The following is a 13,941-nucleotide window of genomic DNA, read 5'->3' as shown; positions in this document are numbered from 1 at the left end:
AGAGAGAGAGAGAGAGAGAGAGAGAGAGAGGAAAAACTTCCACAATGAAAAGGAAAGAACAGGAATAGCAAAAGTGGGCAGTTATGTGGCTTTTTGATTCTCTTGTCAGAAGGGATTCAGTCCCTGAAATATGCCTATCAAAGCTGCAGATTTCAGTTTCTTGATTAATGAACTAAATTACAATTTTTTCCTTAAATGTGTTGAGGGTTGAGACCATGGTCTTCCACCCATCTTGAGGATTAGAAATACTGCAAAACACATCTGGTTATAGACAAAGATCTCGCTGGGTGGTTCTATTTTCCCCTTCTTGGAAACAAGCAATATGTAGAACTTTACAACTTTTTTTTTCCTCTAGTGAGTTTTTTAAAAGCTAAAAATGTTTTAATTTTTTTTCTGAACTGGAAAAGAGGAAAAGATGGCATAATCAAAATTATGGATACTTGGTGCTTTTTTTTTCCTTTCTTACCTTTTTATTCTTATTAAAATGCCTTTCTTGATTCACTTCCTTAAAACCAAGCTAATCAATTTCTTGATAGATCAGCTGCCTGAGAGAAACTTCTAATAATTCTGATTTAAAAGACAAATTTTTTTGTTTTTCTCTAAGAAAGAAAAAACATCCTTAAACTAAGATGGTTAAAAAATATGCAGTATAAAGTAGCTAGCAATGTATCCTTTTATAAGTAGATCATCTGAATGGGTTACCACCCCCTCTCATCTCCACCCCCCTTATTCCTTATTCTCTGCTCAGAAGACATATCACTATCTTACTCTGTGAAGTCTTTCCTATACATTCATTTTCCCGATGTTGAATAGTATTACCAATGACTGTCATTTACCTAGTACTTTTGTGTTTGCAAATACTTTACATTCATGATCTCATTTGATCCTTAAAACACAGTCCTATAGGTGGGTGCTATTATCATCCTGATTTTATGGAGAAAAAGTCTCATCGAAGCTGGCTTGCCCAGGGGTCACTGGGCTATTAAGTGTGGAATTAAGAATTCAAACCTAGATCTTCTGAATCCAAAGTTCAATACATTAAACACCACAACACACTGCATGAATATTTTCTTCTTTTATTTCTTTATATCTACAATTTTCCATGGAGGTTCTCTTTTCACACCTCATTATTATGCATGTGTAAGTGACCCTGTGTTCCTGAAGCTAGATCAAGTGAACTTTGGACAGGTATAGCCTACCATGAGAGAAGGGCTTTGGGTAATAGTCCAGAAAGAGACTTTTCACCTGCCCTCTGAGGAATAGTGTAGTTGAGTTGAGCAAGGCTCATTGCCAGAGGCTACAATATAATTAGTTCTCTGGTTACCATAACACTTACTAAAGATGGAGGGGTCACCAGCTGTGTCAATGGAAGAGGTTCTCACACTGGGGACACCATAGAGACTCTGAAGAAGTTTTCACAAAAGCAAAAGTGAGGTTCACCTCAAATAACTCTATTATTAGGGAAAATCAAGGAATCCAGATGCAGGGTTCTCTACAAATGTAGTATAGTTGCGAGAGAAAGAGAATTCAAAAAGGAGTCAAAGGACCTTCCTTGAGGTAGGAAAGACCTGGGTTCAAATCCAGCCTCAGATTCTTCCTAGCTGTGTGATCATGGGCATCACTTCTAGTTGTCTTAGTTTCCTAAACTGTAAAATTAGGGTAATAACTGAACATACCTCACAGAGTTACTGTGAGGATTAAAGAAGATATGTGTAAATCACTTAGCATAATACCTATACATAGTTGGTCCTTAATAAATTCTTTTCCCCTTCCCCCCTTATATAACCTTGGCAGCTGAGTGACAGAGTAGGTCCTTAATATTCCTAAGCCTCAGTTTTCCCTTCTGTAAAATGGAGTAATAATACCTTCATGAAGGCAACATTGTCTAGCGAGTAGAGTATTCAGTTTGGAGATAAAAAGATCCAGGTTCAAACTTTACCTCTAACACTTACAAACTTCATACTACTCCAGACCCTGGGCAAATCTGGACCTCAAGAAACCTGCCTGGGCATATCTAAGTCCTAGATGGGTTGCATTTTTGCATTGTAGAAGGAATCCACTCACCAGGATTTCTCTAACATCACTGGCTTATAGTAACCAACCTCACTGGGTTATAATAAGAGAATATATGTATATAAAATGCCTTTTTAAGCAAAAGGCAATATGTAAATGAAAGCTATTTGTCTTTTAAAAACAGAAAGTTTTTCATCTTCTACAACTCTATTTCCTTCCTTCCTCTTTGTTCTACAAGATCATGCATAAATGACTCATTTAAACAATAAGCTTAACAAATGTGGTCTTTCAGAAGATCTATCTACAGGTTGGTCCAACCTTCAAGGACCCAGCTGTCCTTATCTGTGTAATCCCAGTGAGCACAAGAGAAAAAAAAGAAAGAAGAAAGTGAGGGAAGAGAAAGAACTAGTCCATTTTGATTACCTTCTGGAAATTCACCAATAAAGCTTGGAGCATGGAGTAATGATAGGGATACTGGAGCTCACACAGACCTACAGATCATTTTTTAAAGATTTTTTTGTTTGTTTGTTTTCAAGTCCAGAGTAGTTTGGTTTGGTGTGGTTAGTTTTTGTGTTCCCTACTTGATCTGTACCACCAAAAAAAGTTTGAGAACCATTGCCTTTGGAAAAAAAAGAATCAAATAGTTCTTACTTAGGATTATAGATAAAAAAGAAATAGAACGTCACTGCTAGCAACAATTTATTATTGTGTCTTTGATGGATGGAGTATGTATATATCCAACACTGGCTTAAAGCATTAAGAGAGGAAAGGCAAGGGAAATGAGTTCAAAAAGAAATATAAGGTAGGGGTGGCCAGGTGGCTCAGTGAGTAAGAGCACTGGCTCCGGTGTTGGGATGACCTGGGGATCAAATCCGGGCTCAGATACTTAGCACCACATCCAGAAATAACTGGCTGTCTAACCTTGAGCAAGTTACTTAACCCTGATTGCTTAAAAAAAAAGAAAGAAAGAAATATAAGGCATAATATCTACCTCAAGAAGCTTTGAGGGCAAAATTAATACACATTAAATGATTATAAAATAATTAAATGCTATACTGTAGGGTTCTTACTATAAGGAGTATAGTAGTAGTAGTGATCAGGATGGATGGAGTTTAGTCTGGAAAAAGTATTCAAGGAGAGGTTGAGCTTGGCATTGAAATGTGGATAGGGACTGAATATGTAGAGGGAAGTCAAGGATTTCCAAGAGATGAGGAGGAGGAACAGGGGGAAAGGCTCAAAGAAGGAAATGAAGAGGGAATTTGAAGGGGATTCGATCAGGCAATTTATGCTGTATATTCTAACCACTACTACCACCCCTCAAAGTAAGCAGAAGAGAGCTGTTTGATTTTTTAATTGTCTAGAGTTATGCTACACTTCTATTTTTTGTTTGTTTGTTTGTTTGTTTGTTTTAAAGAATGGTTTCTTCTCTAAATTTGATGGTTTGGGAAGGTTTCACTGATACTGGCACCCGGCAGTATATTACATACAATATTTGCCTTCTATTTTTGTTTCAAATGGGATACCTGGCAAAACTGAAGAACATTTCCCCAAATCAGGCACATCTCTCCTTAAACACAAGGACCATAAGACAGGGAACTTTGATATTTCTACAGTGGCAGAGCTCCTATACCTAGAGCATAGACACAGAGAGATCACAATCACCAGCCCTAACTTTTACCTAGAATATTCTTTCCTCATCCTCCTCTTCCTCTGATCTCCATTCCTTTCCTCACTCTTTAAACATCATGGATTTCCCTGGTACCAAAGAGATTGTAAATCACTATTCACTTAGGCTTCTTTAAGGCTCTCTCTGCCTCTCTCTTTCTCTGTCTCACTCTGTCTTTCTCTCTTTTTCTCTCTCTCCCCCCTTTTCGTCCCCCCTTTATCTTTCTCCTATATGGCATATATTTTTTCTCTAAAAGTTTTCCCTACTCTTCCTATTTTTAAGTTTCTAATACTGAAGCTCCAGCGACAGCCCCACCCATCAATTGGTGAGCAATACTTTCCCTCTACTTCTCCAAGAGATCTTATGGATATTAGATCCTAACCTGACACTGGAGGGAAATGGGATGGCCCCTTTTGGACTGTGAAAGAAAGTTCAGAGCTTCTGGACTAGAGATGTGCTCTGGTTAAACCAGCTCTAATTCCAGCAAGTGTTCAGAAGGATTTTTTGGTCATAGGTCTTTCATGGTCTGGAAGGGATTAGGGCACATAAAGGAATAGTGTAAATTTCCTGAAGGTGTAGTTATAGTTTTTAAAGCCTTTCCTCAGTATTAATATCAAAGGGAACACAAAATCAGATGTGAATAGCTCTGGTCAACCTGAGCTCTGGTGTGAGAAAGTTTCTGCATAGTCACTCTTAGGAGGAAATTCACCTCCAGTGTCTGTTTGCTTGTTAAAAATAAATAAAATCATGAACTTTTCACAACTAACCCTACAAAATAGTAGAGAGTTGAAATGGAAGCAGTGGGGGTTGGGAGGGGAAGGTACTTTTTTTATTCAAACTTGTATCTAAGAAACTTGCTTTAAAAATAGTTTATGTGTCTTTTTAAAAATATCCATTCCTTATTTGTAGGGCAAGTGGAGGTGAGGGACAACACATAAAATAAACACCCAAATCTTTCTTGTTGAGGGATTGATGATATTACATGCCACTAACTTTTATTAAGTGCCTACTGTATTCAGTACACCATGCTAGGCTACTTCATATCCATTATATAGCTCATATTTCATATACATCTAACTCATACATCTTGGTTGAAATAAGATCTTTAAAGACAGAAGCTTTAAAAAATAAGTCTGTTCAAGTACATGCCTCATATACATATTACTCAGTCCTAGGAAAAGAGGAAAAGCTAATCCCAGGTAATTCAATTTATTATTGCTACTTGGGTGAAAATAATTTAGAGATTAATGGTTGGTTAAGGTTTGTTTTTAATCTCTTCATATATGTCTCTGTCTCTCTTTTATAGGATCATAGCCTTAGGGCTGGAAGGGAGCCAAGAAGACATCTAGTCTAATTCTTTGATTTTTACAGATGAGAAAACTGAGACCAAAATTAAAGTATCTTGATCTCAAGACTTGGGATTCAAATCCAGGGTCCGAGAGCAGAGATACAGTATTTTACACACACACACACACACACACACACACACACACACACACACACACACACACAATACCCCAAACCAAAAACTAAGCATAACCAACTTTCCCAGGTAACAATATAATCAAGAATATTCCTGGGGAAGGATCAGAATAGTAAAAATCTATATTATATTTCTTTTCCCTAATATAATATAGTAAAGTGTAGAAGTTGGCAGGCAGAAAGCTATTTTGTTTTGTTTTTAAGGCAAAGCCCTTGTTCTAGGGTGGATATTATGGAAAATACATCCTACAAAAAGAGTAAATTTGTAAAACTATACTCCTTCCTAAGTCTCCCACCTGTTGATCTAGAGATTAAAAAAAACAAACCGCTGTCAGTTAAAAACTAATTCCAGCAGCTGGCCATTGTCTTTATTGTCCTGATGTGGACAGGAGTCATTCACTACACTACTGCACTTATGTTTTTGTTGATGTTAGCATTACTGGAGGCTTCTGATCACCCAGAATATAATTTTATTTCACAAGGATATATTGTGACATACATAGGATACACACTTTTAAAAAAAAAAGTATTTATCTCTTTTTATATCATTGGAAAGGTGTTGGAGGACAAGAATGGTGGGAGCAATAGAGTGGCCTCGGGAATCAATCAGTCAAGAAGCTTTTATTTAATGCCTCCTATGGGCCAGCCTCTGTGCTAATCACTGGGGATACAAAGAAAAAAGGCAGAAGACAGTTCTTGTTCTTAAGGGTCTCAGATTCTAATAGTAGGGGGCAAAAGAAAAACACTTGGCCATGACAATGATTTTTCAATCTAATTGTCAACACCACTGTAGTTTTTATAAATGTTTGGATGCCAAGAGGCAGACATAAACTTCTAATTACGAGCTTGAGGAGGAAACGGCAAGGTGGGAAGAGGATTTTGGAAGATCCTTTGGGCTGGGAATGCTGATTCAAAAGATTTAGATTTTATTTTTTTAAAAAAAAGGTCCCTCAACCCAACACTCTACACATAGCTGCAAAGGCAGCAGAAGAGCTGAGGTGAGTGTGAAACCACACCACACACACACACACACACACACACACACACACACACATACATCCCTTAAAGGTACACAGCCATCTACTCCCAATTTATAATAGCACTAATTCACAATGGTCCAACCAATTTGCTTTGCAAGTCCTAAAACACTAAATAAATGCTAGCTATTAGCTATCATTATTTTCTCTGTCGCTCAATAAATAACCATTCGATTAGTTTCTGATTTGCGTGGGAATGTAGATTCCCTGATGCAAGAACCACTGTATTACACAAATGTCAGTGTATCCTCCTTTCCAGGTTAGTGGAAAGTTCCCTTAGCTCTCTGTCAAAGGTATAATATTTTCCAGGCGCTACACCCCGTGCCTTGCCGGCGTTCCTGGTCCTTAAAAGGGGAGGGAGAAGAATTATAGAGGAAACGCACCTTTAAAAATGGAATTAATCTCACAGATTCCCTTTATTGCTAATCTTCTGCTAAGGCAACAAACAAACAAAACCACCCTATCGCTTCCCTTTTTCTGTCAGTTCCCGCGTCCAGCTCCCCGAGCTCTGAAAAGGAAGTCCGGAATCTTTACTTGCAGAAACAGACCATCCTGGTGAAATTCATTTTCAGGCTTCCTACTGTGGGCTAGAATGACTCTGGAAAACCCTCTGGATCCTTTCTGGAGAGCTGGTTCTGATGCAACTGGGTTGTTTTGTGGTGTGGTGTGTTGTGTTGTGTTGTTTTTGGTTTTTTGAGAAGTTCGTTTCTCTTTGTTATTCATTTATTCATATGATCAAATATTAATAGCACGCTTAGAAAGAGCAGATAACCTGCCTTTAAATCCCAACCGTGTGCATACACCTGGCACTAATCATGAGTCAGCAACCATTATGATGTTTGTTCTCCCTTTTCTGGAACGAATGTGTGCCATTCTAAGGCTGCCACAATTAGCGTAGATTAGACAGGGCCTTTGGGAGAGAGACAGACTTGTGTGAAGTGTGGTTGTTGTTTGGTTGATTTTTTTTTTCATCTGTAAAATGAGGAGGTGAACCTAGATATCTCTAAGGTGTTTTTAAGTTCTGGTATATGCTATGGTGTGAGAGAATCTCTCCACATCTTAGAGGAAGAGGAAGACAGGCTGACAGGAGTCATTTTTGAAGCGGCATTCCCAGATCTCCTTAACTGGCTAGTAAAAAGAATTGATTCATTCTCGCAGGAAGCTTACCTGTCTGCCTGAAGTGAGTTAGGATGATTGGCAAATCAAACTATCTCTCCCCACCCCCACCCCCGAAAAAAAAAAAGGAAAATAGAGATGACAGAGCATCCTACTATGTATCTAGAGAAACAGACCTGGGTGCTTTTGGAGAGAGGGGTAGGCACTACTCCACTGGGCCTTTTACTTTCCCAAGCAGTAATAGGAATCCTTGGTAACTCAATTTAGAGAAAAGATATTTGGGAAAATGTTGGTGACTATGATTCTGGTGATGGTTGATGACGATCATTATTTTATTTTGCAATTTGTCATTTCTTCAATGCTTTCCTTTTTGTAAGTACATCTTTTCTTTTATAATTAATAAGTAATGTTTCGATGATAATTTGGCCACAATTTGAATTCTGGTAGCTGAATCCCAGATTTTGTTTCTTTAACACCCTCTCTCTCATGCCAATAATTGCTCGAAATAAATCAGGAGGAAAATTCCTGTTCCCAGGCCCGCTGGGATGCGAGACGAGTTTTTAGCTAAGAAATGTTCAATCTGATAGTCCAGTATGAAGAATGATATCTGCCCCCAGCGGGGTTTGGAATAAACTTCCCTGGCGAAGGATTGGAGGAGAAATTTCCTTCTATTGTGGCTGCTGCGGCCTAAACTATCCCGGCTAGACTGGCGGGTTCGGGCCCTGGCTCGCAATCCCAGCCTTCACACCTCCCTTGGTCCCGAGCTCTCCAGCTCTTTGTGACTAATGGATTACTCCCAACGCTCCGCTGCGCCCATTCCGTTTCGGTCTACGCTTTGCATCATTTTGCGCTCGTGTGTACAGGCGCTCGCGTGTGTCTAATTGACTTTCCGTCTACCTTTTTATAGCTACATGTGTTTCCAACAAAAGGTCTTATTAGGACAATCTGGTTTCACTAATTTAGAGGTCGGAAACGTGGAAGGCAGGCAGGAGCTTTTTTTTTTTCTTCGTTTAGAGTTTGCAGAAGTTCAGATTAAGAAATGACAGCAGGATGCACCACCTCCCAGGAGTGGGTCTTCCCATTTTTATGAGTCCCACTTCCCCTCCAAAAAAAAAAAAAAAAACAACCCTCTCCAGGCTAAACACACACGTACATGCACGCACTCCCCTATTAGCGCACCCCTTCTGTTTCTAACCGGGAAAATTGTGGGGTCCCCAAAACACTCTACGAAGTATATTATCTTGGATACTTTAGGGGGAGGCAAGAGCCAGGCAGAACCGAGACCGAGTCAGGAAAAGAGAAAACTCCTCTGTGAAGAAGAAATCAATGTGACTAAACAAGGAAAATCTAATTGCCCCAAGGACAATAGGAAAAAAAAATTCCCCCTTTTTAGTGACCTTAGAATTTAGATTAAGATATTTGAAGCCCCTGAAAGGCTTAGATCTTTAGAAAGAGTCGTTTAAAGATCTAAATGAGGTTCAATGAAGCCTGAGAACCAGGAGACTGGAGTAGGGAATGTGTGTGTGTGTGTGTAAAGATCACGTATTGACCACCAGCATAAAGGAAGACTGACTAATTTCACGCCAATAAGAAATTTGAGATGAAAATAATGGAGAAACCTATCGAAACAGCTGGACCTCTAAAAAAAAATTTTGGGACGTTTTCAACGGGATCTTTCTTCCTAACTGTAATAAACTAGGTTCTTTCTTCTTAATTGTAATAAACTTCCTCGAAAGGAAGAATTTAGAATTAGTTTCACTGAATCCCAGTGGGCGGGGGCCCTGTGGGTATTCACTCTTTGTCTTTCTTCCCCCATCACTTAAGGTAATTTATCACCTCGCACCAAGTCCTGATGCCTGTCACAGCCCCAGGAGTCCTGGCTCCATAAGAAAATCACCACAGTTCGCCTTGGGAATCTTCATTAGCAGCTTCTGATCTGAGGGTGGAGCGAGTTTGGATGGGCCCTTACCCTTCTGCTTTTGGTACCTCTAAAGCTATCTGATACGCTGATAGGCATGTTTTGATCACTGGAGACACTGGGAGGGAATCGGGGTTGAGAAAACATACGGACTCTAAAAGCAACAATTCTACTTGTCAAAATATCCATTCCATATCTCTTGTTAGCATCTAATTTGTGTGTGCTTGAAAGCACGATCGTGCTCCTGCCCCTAAGATTTCCCAACAATACGTGTCTGCCTTGTTATTGCCTACCCCCACCACCAGCCAAAACTTCCTTCTCACTCCCTGTCCCAACTCTCTTCATTCTGTCCCGCATTTCCTAGTATAACTAAGTGGTTCTGGCATTGCTAAAAATTACTCTTCTGTCTGAAGAAGGGGACCTGTCAACCATCCTTCATCAACCTCTTTTCTCTCCATTATCGGCTTGACTCCTTGAAGGCTTTCAGTATGCTGGACTTGTCACCTCACCTCCAGGGCAAGGGATGGATCTCCCTCTCCCTGCCCTTCTGGATCTTGCTGCGTTCTGGGATCACTTGTTACCGTCTGGGCCAGACATCTCGAGAATCCAAGCCCTGATACCTCTTTCCCTTGGGACATGGCTTGTGCACTTCGCATTTGGATTGTTTATATACCTCGCCCTTTATCCGCTGGCGGTACAGATAGCTGCATAACCTAACACACACCAAAGAAAACGAATTTACAGGAGGGCCCAGAGGCCGTTTGTTTTGTTTTGAGAAGATGATTGATCTTGAATCCTACAGTCCCTTCTTCTTCTTGGGAATGCTGCCTCTCCCTTCCACCTCCAGCTTCTGAACAGCCCTTTTGTAGGGAGTCCCTCTCCAGGCCCGAACTGACCATCTCCTGGCTTAGCAGAGGTACTTGTTCCTCCACTCAACCTATCGTTTCCTCCCCCAGGGAAACATCTCTCCACTTCCTATCTATACAGCAGGAGGAAAGCATGCATTTTCCAGCTCTCCTCTCAAGAGCATATAAAGTGCTTTTACAAACAAATGGCCAGGACTGCCACAGTGCTATAACCTTGTAGTAGTCCATGCTTAGGAAGATTTTTAGGCGCTGCAGAAAATTAATTGGCCTGATAGGGGTTATAAAGTTTTCGGCTTGCTTCTCCTTTCTCGTTATCATGTGCTTGGAAAGAAAAGAAAGCCTGGGATTCAGTCCGTTCCAGCTGTGTGAATGTCCTATGCGGCAACTTTCTCAGGGAAGTGATTTTATGTTAAGGACAGGAACCCTGAATCCTCCCGAAGAATACCAAATGTTTGCACAAATAACAAATTATAGACGATTTACGAATAAGACGTCTTTCTACACAAGTGTCAAGCATTTTCTAAAGAAGAAGAGAGAGGTACTGAGGACTCTACTTTCTTCACCCAACACCTCACTCCCCAGGCACCATTTCATAACTTGCCAATTGGGACGGTGAATAATTGGCCTTCTTAGTTACCAGACAGTTTTACTGAGCAAAGGAGGGATCATCTTGAGTTGCTAGAGCATAGTCTCCCGCCGGGTCAAGTGCTCAGAAAGGTGAGAGAATCCAGAGGTGGCTGGGCCCCCATCACCTTCTGTGGACTACTGGGGGGTGGGATGAGGAGGTTGCTCTGCACACCAAAGGAAATGTGTTCAGGCTGTCTTAGGAAGGTATCTTCCAGAGCAATAAATAATATAGGTAAACGTCTCGATTTCTCATCTTGTCTCATTTCTTGTTTCAAGGCATATTCATTTACAGCAGTTTCTTTTGGAGAAGCATGAGGGAGGGAAATGTTTCCCTACACACACACACACACACACACACACACTAAACTCCCATTTTTCTAATTTCAGAGTAAAAATCTACCTAGTTACGGAAGAAAGCAATAAAATCTCTTGTTAGAAAATCGTCCCTCCATCCCCTTAAAAGGGACTACCAGCCAAGTTCAAAAACATACATTTTCCTAGAGGCCAGACATTTCCTCCAACTAAAAAGATGAAGAAATTCCCTCGGTTCTCTCCCAGTGTAATGTGTGACCATACCTGTTTGGGTTATATTTGTTAAGAGAACTGAGGGCCCAATGGGCAAACAAACGCGTGTCACGATGTGATTGATTAGACAGCGCTATATTGAAAATCTGGGCTTGAGTGGTGTTTAGAATTATTTTTTTTTAATACATCGAGAGAAAGAGTTCTGGGTGAAGAAATCTGTGTCAGTATGGGAGGGGAAAAGTGCCTTGTGTGGCTGGCTGGCAGGGAGAGAAACCCGAAGTTTCCACGTAATGTGTTCGGGATACTTCCTTGAACCTTCCACTCCTGGGTACATTAAGCAAGAGTGTGGGTGCACCCTGAGGGGCAGTGACCACAGTGGGTAGACTATGTGGAAGCCTTCAGTTTTCCCGTCTGTACAAAGGGGCATTTTTCGAAGCCCTAAATGTTCTCAAGGGAGCTCAGACTTTTGTCTGGGTCGGGTTTGGTTCTCCGGCGGTAGGTTGGCGGACTCAGGCTGGGAGTCATTGGGTTTGGAGGTGAAAGGTTGCTCCCTCCGAACTCCCGCATCCCAGAACGACTGAATCAGGCTCAATATCGGAAGTCCGAGGCTGCACTGGGACGGGCCGATCCTCAGACAAAATCCTGCCCCAAGCGCCCTCCAGTCGGGTTCCCTGAGCTGCGTTCGGCGCCCGGCCCTCTTACAGTTTCTCTTCCAGCACACAGGCTTCTAGGCGACTGCCGGCGAGCTAACGGGACACTCACTACCTTGGGGAACCGGACTCTTTTAGTTCCTCACTCCTCCGCCTGCCTGTTTCCCTTTAGGCTTCGGTTTTCCTACCTCCCCCAGCCAACCTCCTGTAGTTTCCAACCCACTCCTATCGAAGCAACCCAGACGCGTTCGCTATCACCCAATTCCCTCCTCCCTCCCGTTTATGGGGTTCTATGTCCTGATAAGAAAAGTAGGAGGAGACAACCTATTAAATCTCATTAGCTCAAGAAAGCAAAAGAGCCTAAATGCTGGTCCCCAGTTCTTTACTAGTCAGGAGGAAGACTGACAAGAGCTCCTAACTCAATACTGACACCCCCCCCACCCCCCTTTTAGCCAAGGACGCTCTGGAAATAGTAACACTGCTCACTGGGACAAAATCCCCTTCTCCCTTCTTCTCTCCTGGCCCTAACTGATGACCCACCGTCCAGGTCTCTTGATCTTTCCCAATTTCAGGTCGCCGCTGCCTCGATCCCCTAACCCCTATCCTCTCTTCCTCCTCACCTCTGCCCGTCTCTTGTCTATCCCTGTCGACTTTCCCCAACAGTTCCCTGAAGCCCACTCCCGTCCCAATCTTCCCGGAGGCTGAGGAACCCACACTTACTGTCTTGCTGTGGAGTGTCGCTGCCGCTGGTCAGCCCGGGGGACTCCAGCAGACTCCGTCCCGCCTCGCCGACGCTTTCATCCCCCTGGGCGGCCACCATGTCACCGGCCTCTTCCAGATCGAGCAGGTGACTCACCGAGAAGTTCTTTTTCGCTTGAAGGTTATCGAGGTTCCCGGGACTGTCCAAGCGGCCACCCAGGGCCGGCTGCCGCTCCAGAACGTGCCCATAGCTGGAGGTCATGGTCTTCCCCCTCCAATCCCACCCACCCCCCTCTTCCCGTTCGGATCAGCACCAAACGTTGTGGGCGCAAGGGGGAGAGAGACAGAGTGGGGAGAGAGAGAGAGAGAGAGAGAGAGAGAGAGTAAAGAAGGCGGGGACCCCCTTCTGAAGAGCAGAATCTTCTCCACTGGCTACCTCCTGCAGCCTTTGCTGGTTTCCTGCAGCCCAGAAGCCCGGAGGATTCCAAAGAGATATTCCACACAATCAAAATTTAAAAAAAATAGCCCTACATTCGGGGAGAAAAAATCGCTTGCAGTTCCCCCAAAGATTTCACAAGCACTAAAATAATAATAATAATGTTATTATTATTAATAAGGGGAGGCAAGGGAAGGTAAAACCAGCACGGATGGGGAGGGAGTTCCGCAAACAGAAAAAGGGTGAAAAGCTGGGGAGGGGGGAGAAGAAAAAATCAAAGGGGGTTTTATTTTTTTTTTTTTACGTTAAGAAGTTATTCCCAGGCAAGAGTTCAAGCACCAACAGAAGAAGGCTTGTTCCAGCTTTAAAACATCTTCAAGAAAACGTGTTCCCCCCTCTCTGCACTCCTGTTGATTCTCAGGAGTGACTAAGGTTTCAGGAGGAGAGGGTGATGTCTTGCAGATGTATTGGAGAGCAGGACGCTCACTTTACTCTTCGTAAAGGAATAAAAAAAATGAGGGTTTCAAGAGTCCAAGGGAGGGTGGTGATTTTTTCCTTTCCCTTCTCTCTCTCCCCCTCTTCTTTTTGAGCTCCTTTTTCCTTCTCAGTTGGATCAAGAAGCTCTCTGGCACTTCAAAAGGCACAAACTGGCATGCAGAGGAGGCTTTGTAGGGAATACATGAAAATTGGAGACCCCTGGGAGGGCAGATCTCCACTTAATAGGAGCCTGTAATTACGTGGCAAAGTCTTTGTGCTGTTCCTGACGTTTTACAGACCCCTTTCTCCATCACAATCTCCCTCTTCCTCCTTCCACGGACCAAAAAAACAGTCTGATTAAGAAAACCCTCTTTGCCAACATCTGAGAGAGAGAGAGAGAGAGAGAGAGAGAGAGAGAGAGAGAGAGAG

General features: G+C 42.2%; 1 protein-coding gene across 2 annotated transcripts in view; it reads right to left on the bottom strand.

The window, feature by feature from the left end:
• Nucleotides 1-13,935, bottom strand: part of PRRX1 (paired related homeobox 1) — a 106,294-nt gene extending 92,359 nt beyond the window's left edge. For both annotated transcript variants that reach the window (XM_069094760.1, XM_069094761.1), the window contains exon 1: nucleotides 12,621-13,935. In XM_069094760.1, the coding sequence (XP_068950861.1) occupies nucleotides 12,621-12,861 (241 nt within the window). In that variant the 5' untranslated portion in view covers nucleotides 12,862-13,935. The remainder of the gene's footprint in view (nucleotides 1-12,620) is intronic.
• Nucleotides 13,936-13,941: the final 6 nt, after the last annotated feature.

Source organism: Petaurus breviceps, unplaced genomic scaffold (assembly GCF_028583685.1).
Source record: "Petaurus breviceps papuanus isolate PSGF00001 unplaced genomic scaffold, PetGlider_PUasm1.0 220, whole genome shotgun sequence".
Lineage (NCBI taxonomy): Eukaryota > Metazoa > Chordata > Mammalia > Diprotodontia > Petauridae > Petaurus > Petaurus breviceps.
The sequence above is the reverse complement of the archived record's forward strand: the minus strand, read 5'-3'. Positions and strand labels throughout refer to the sequence as shown.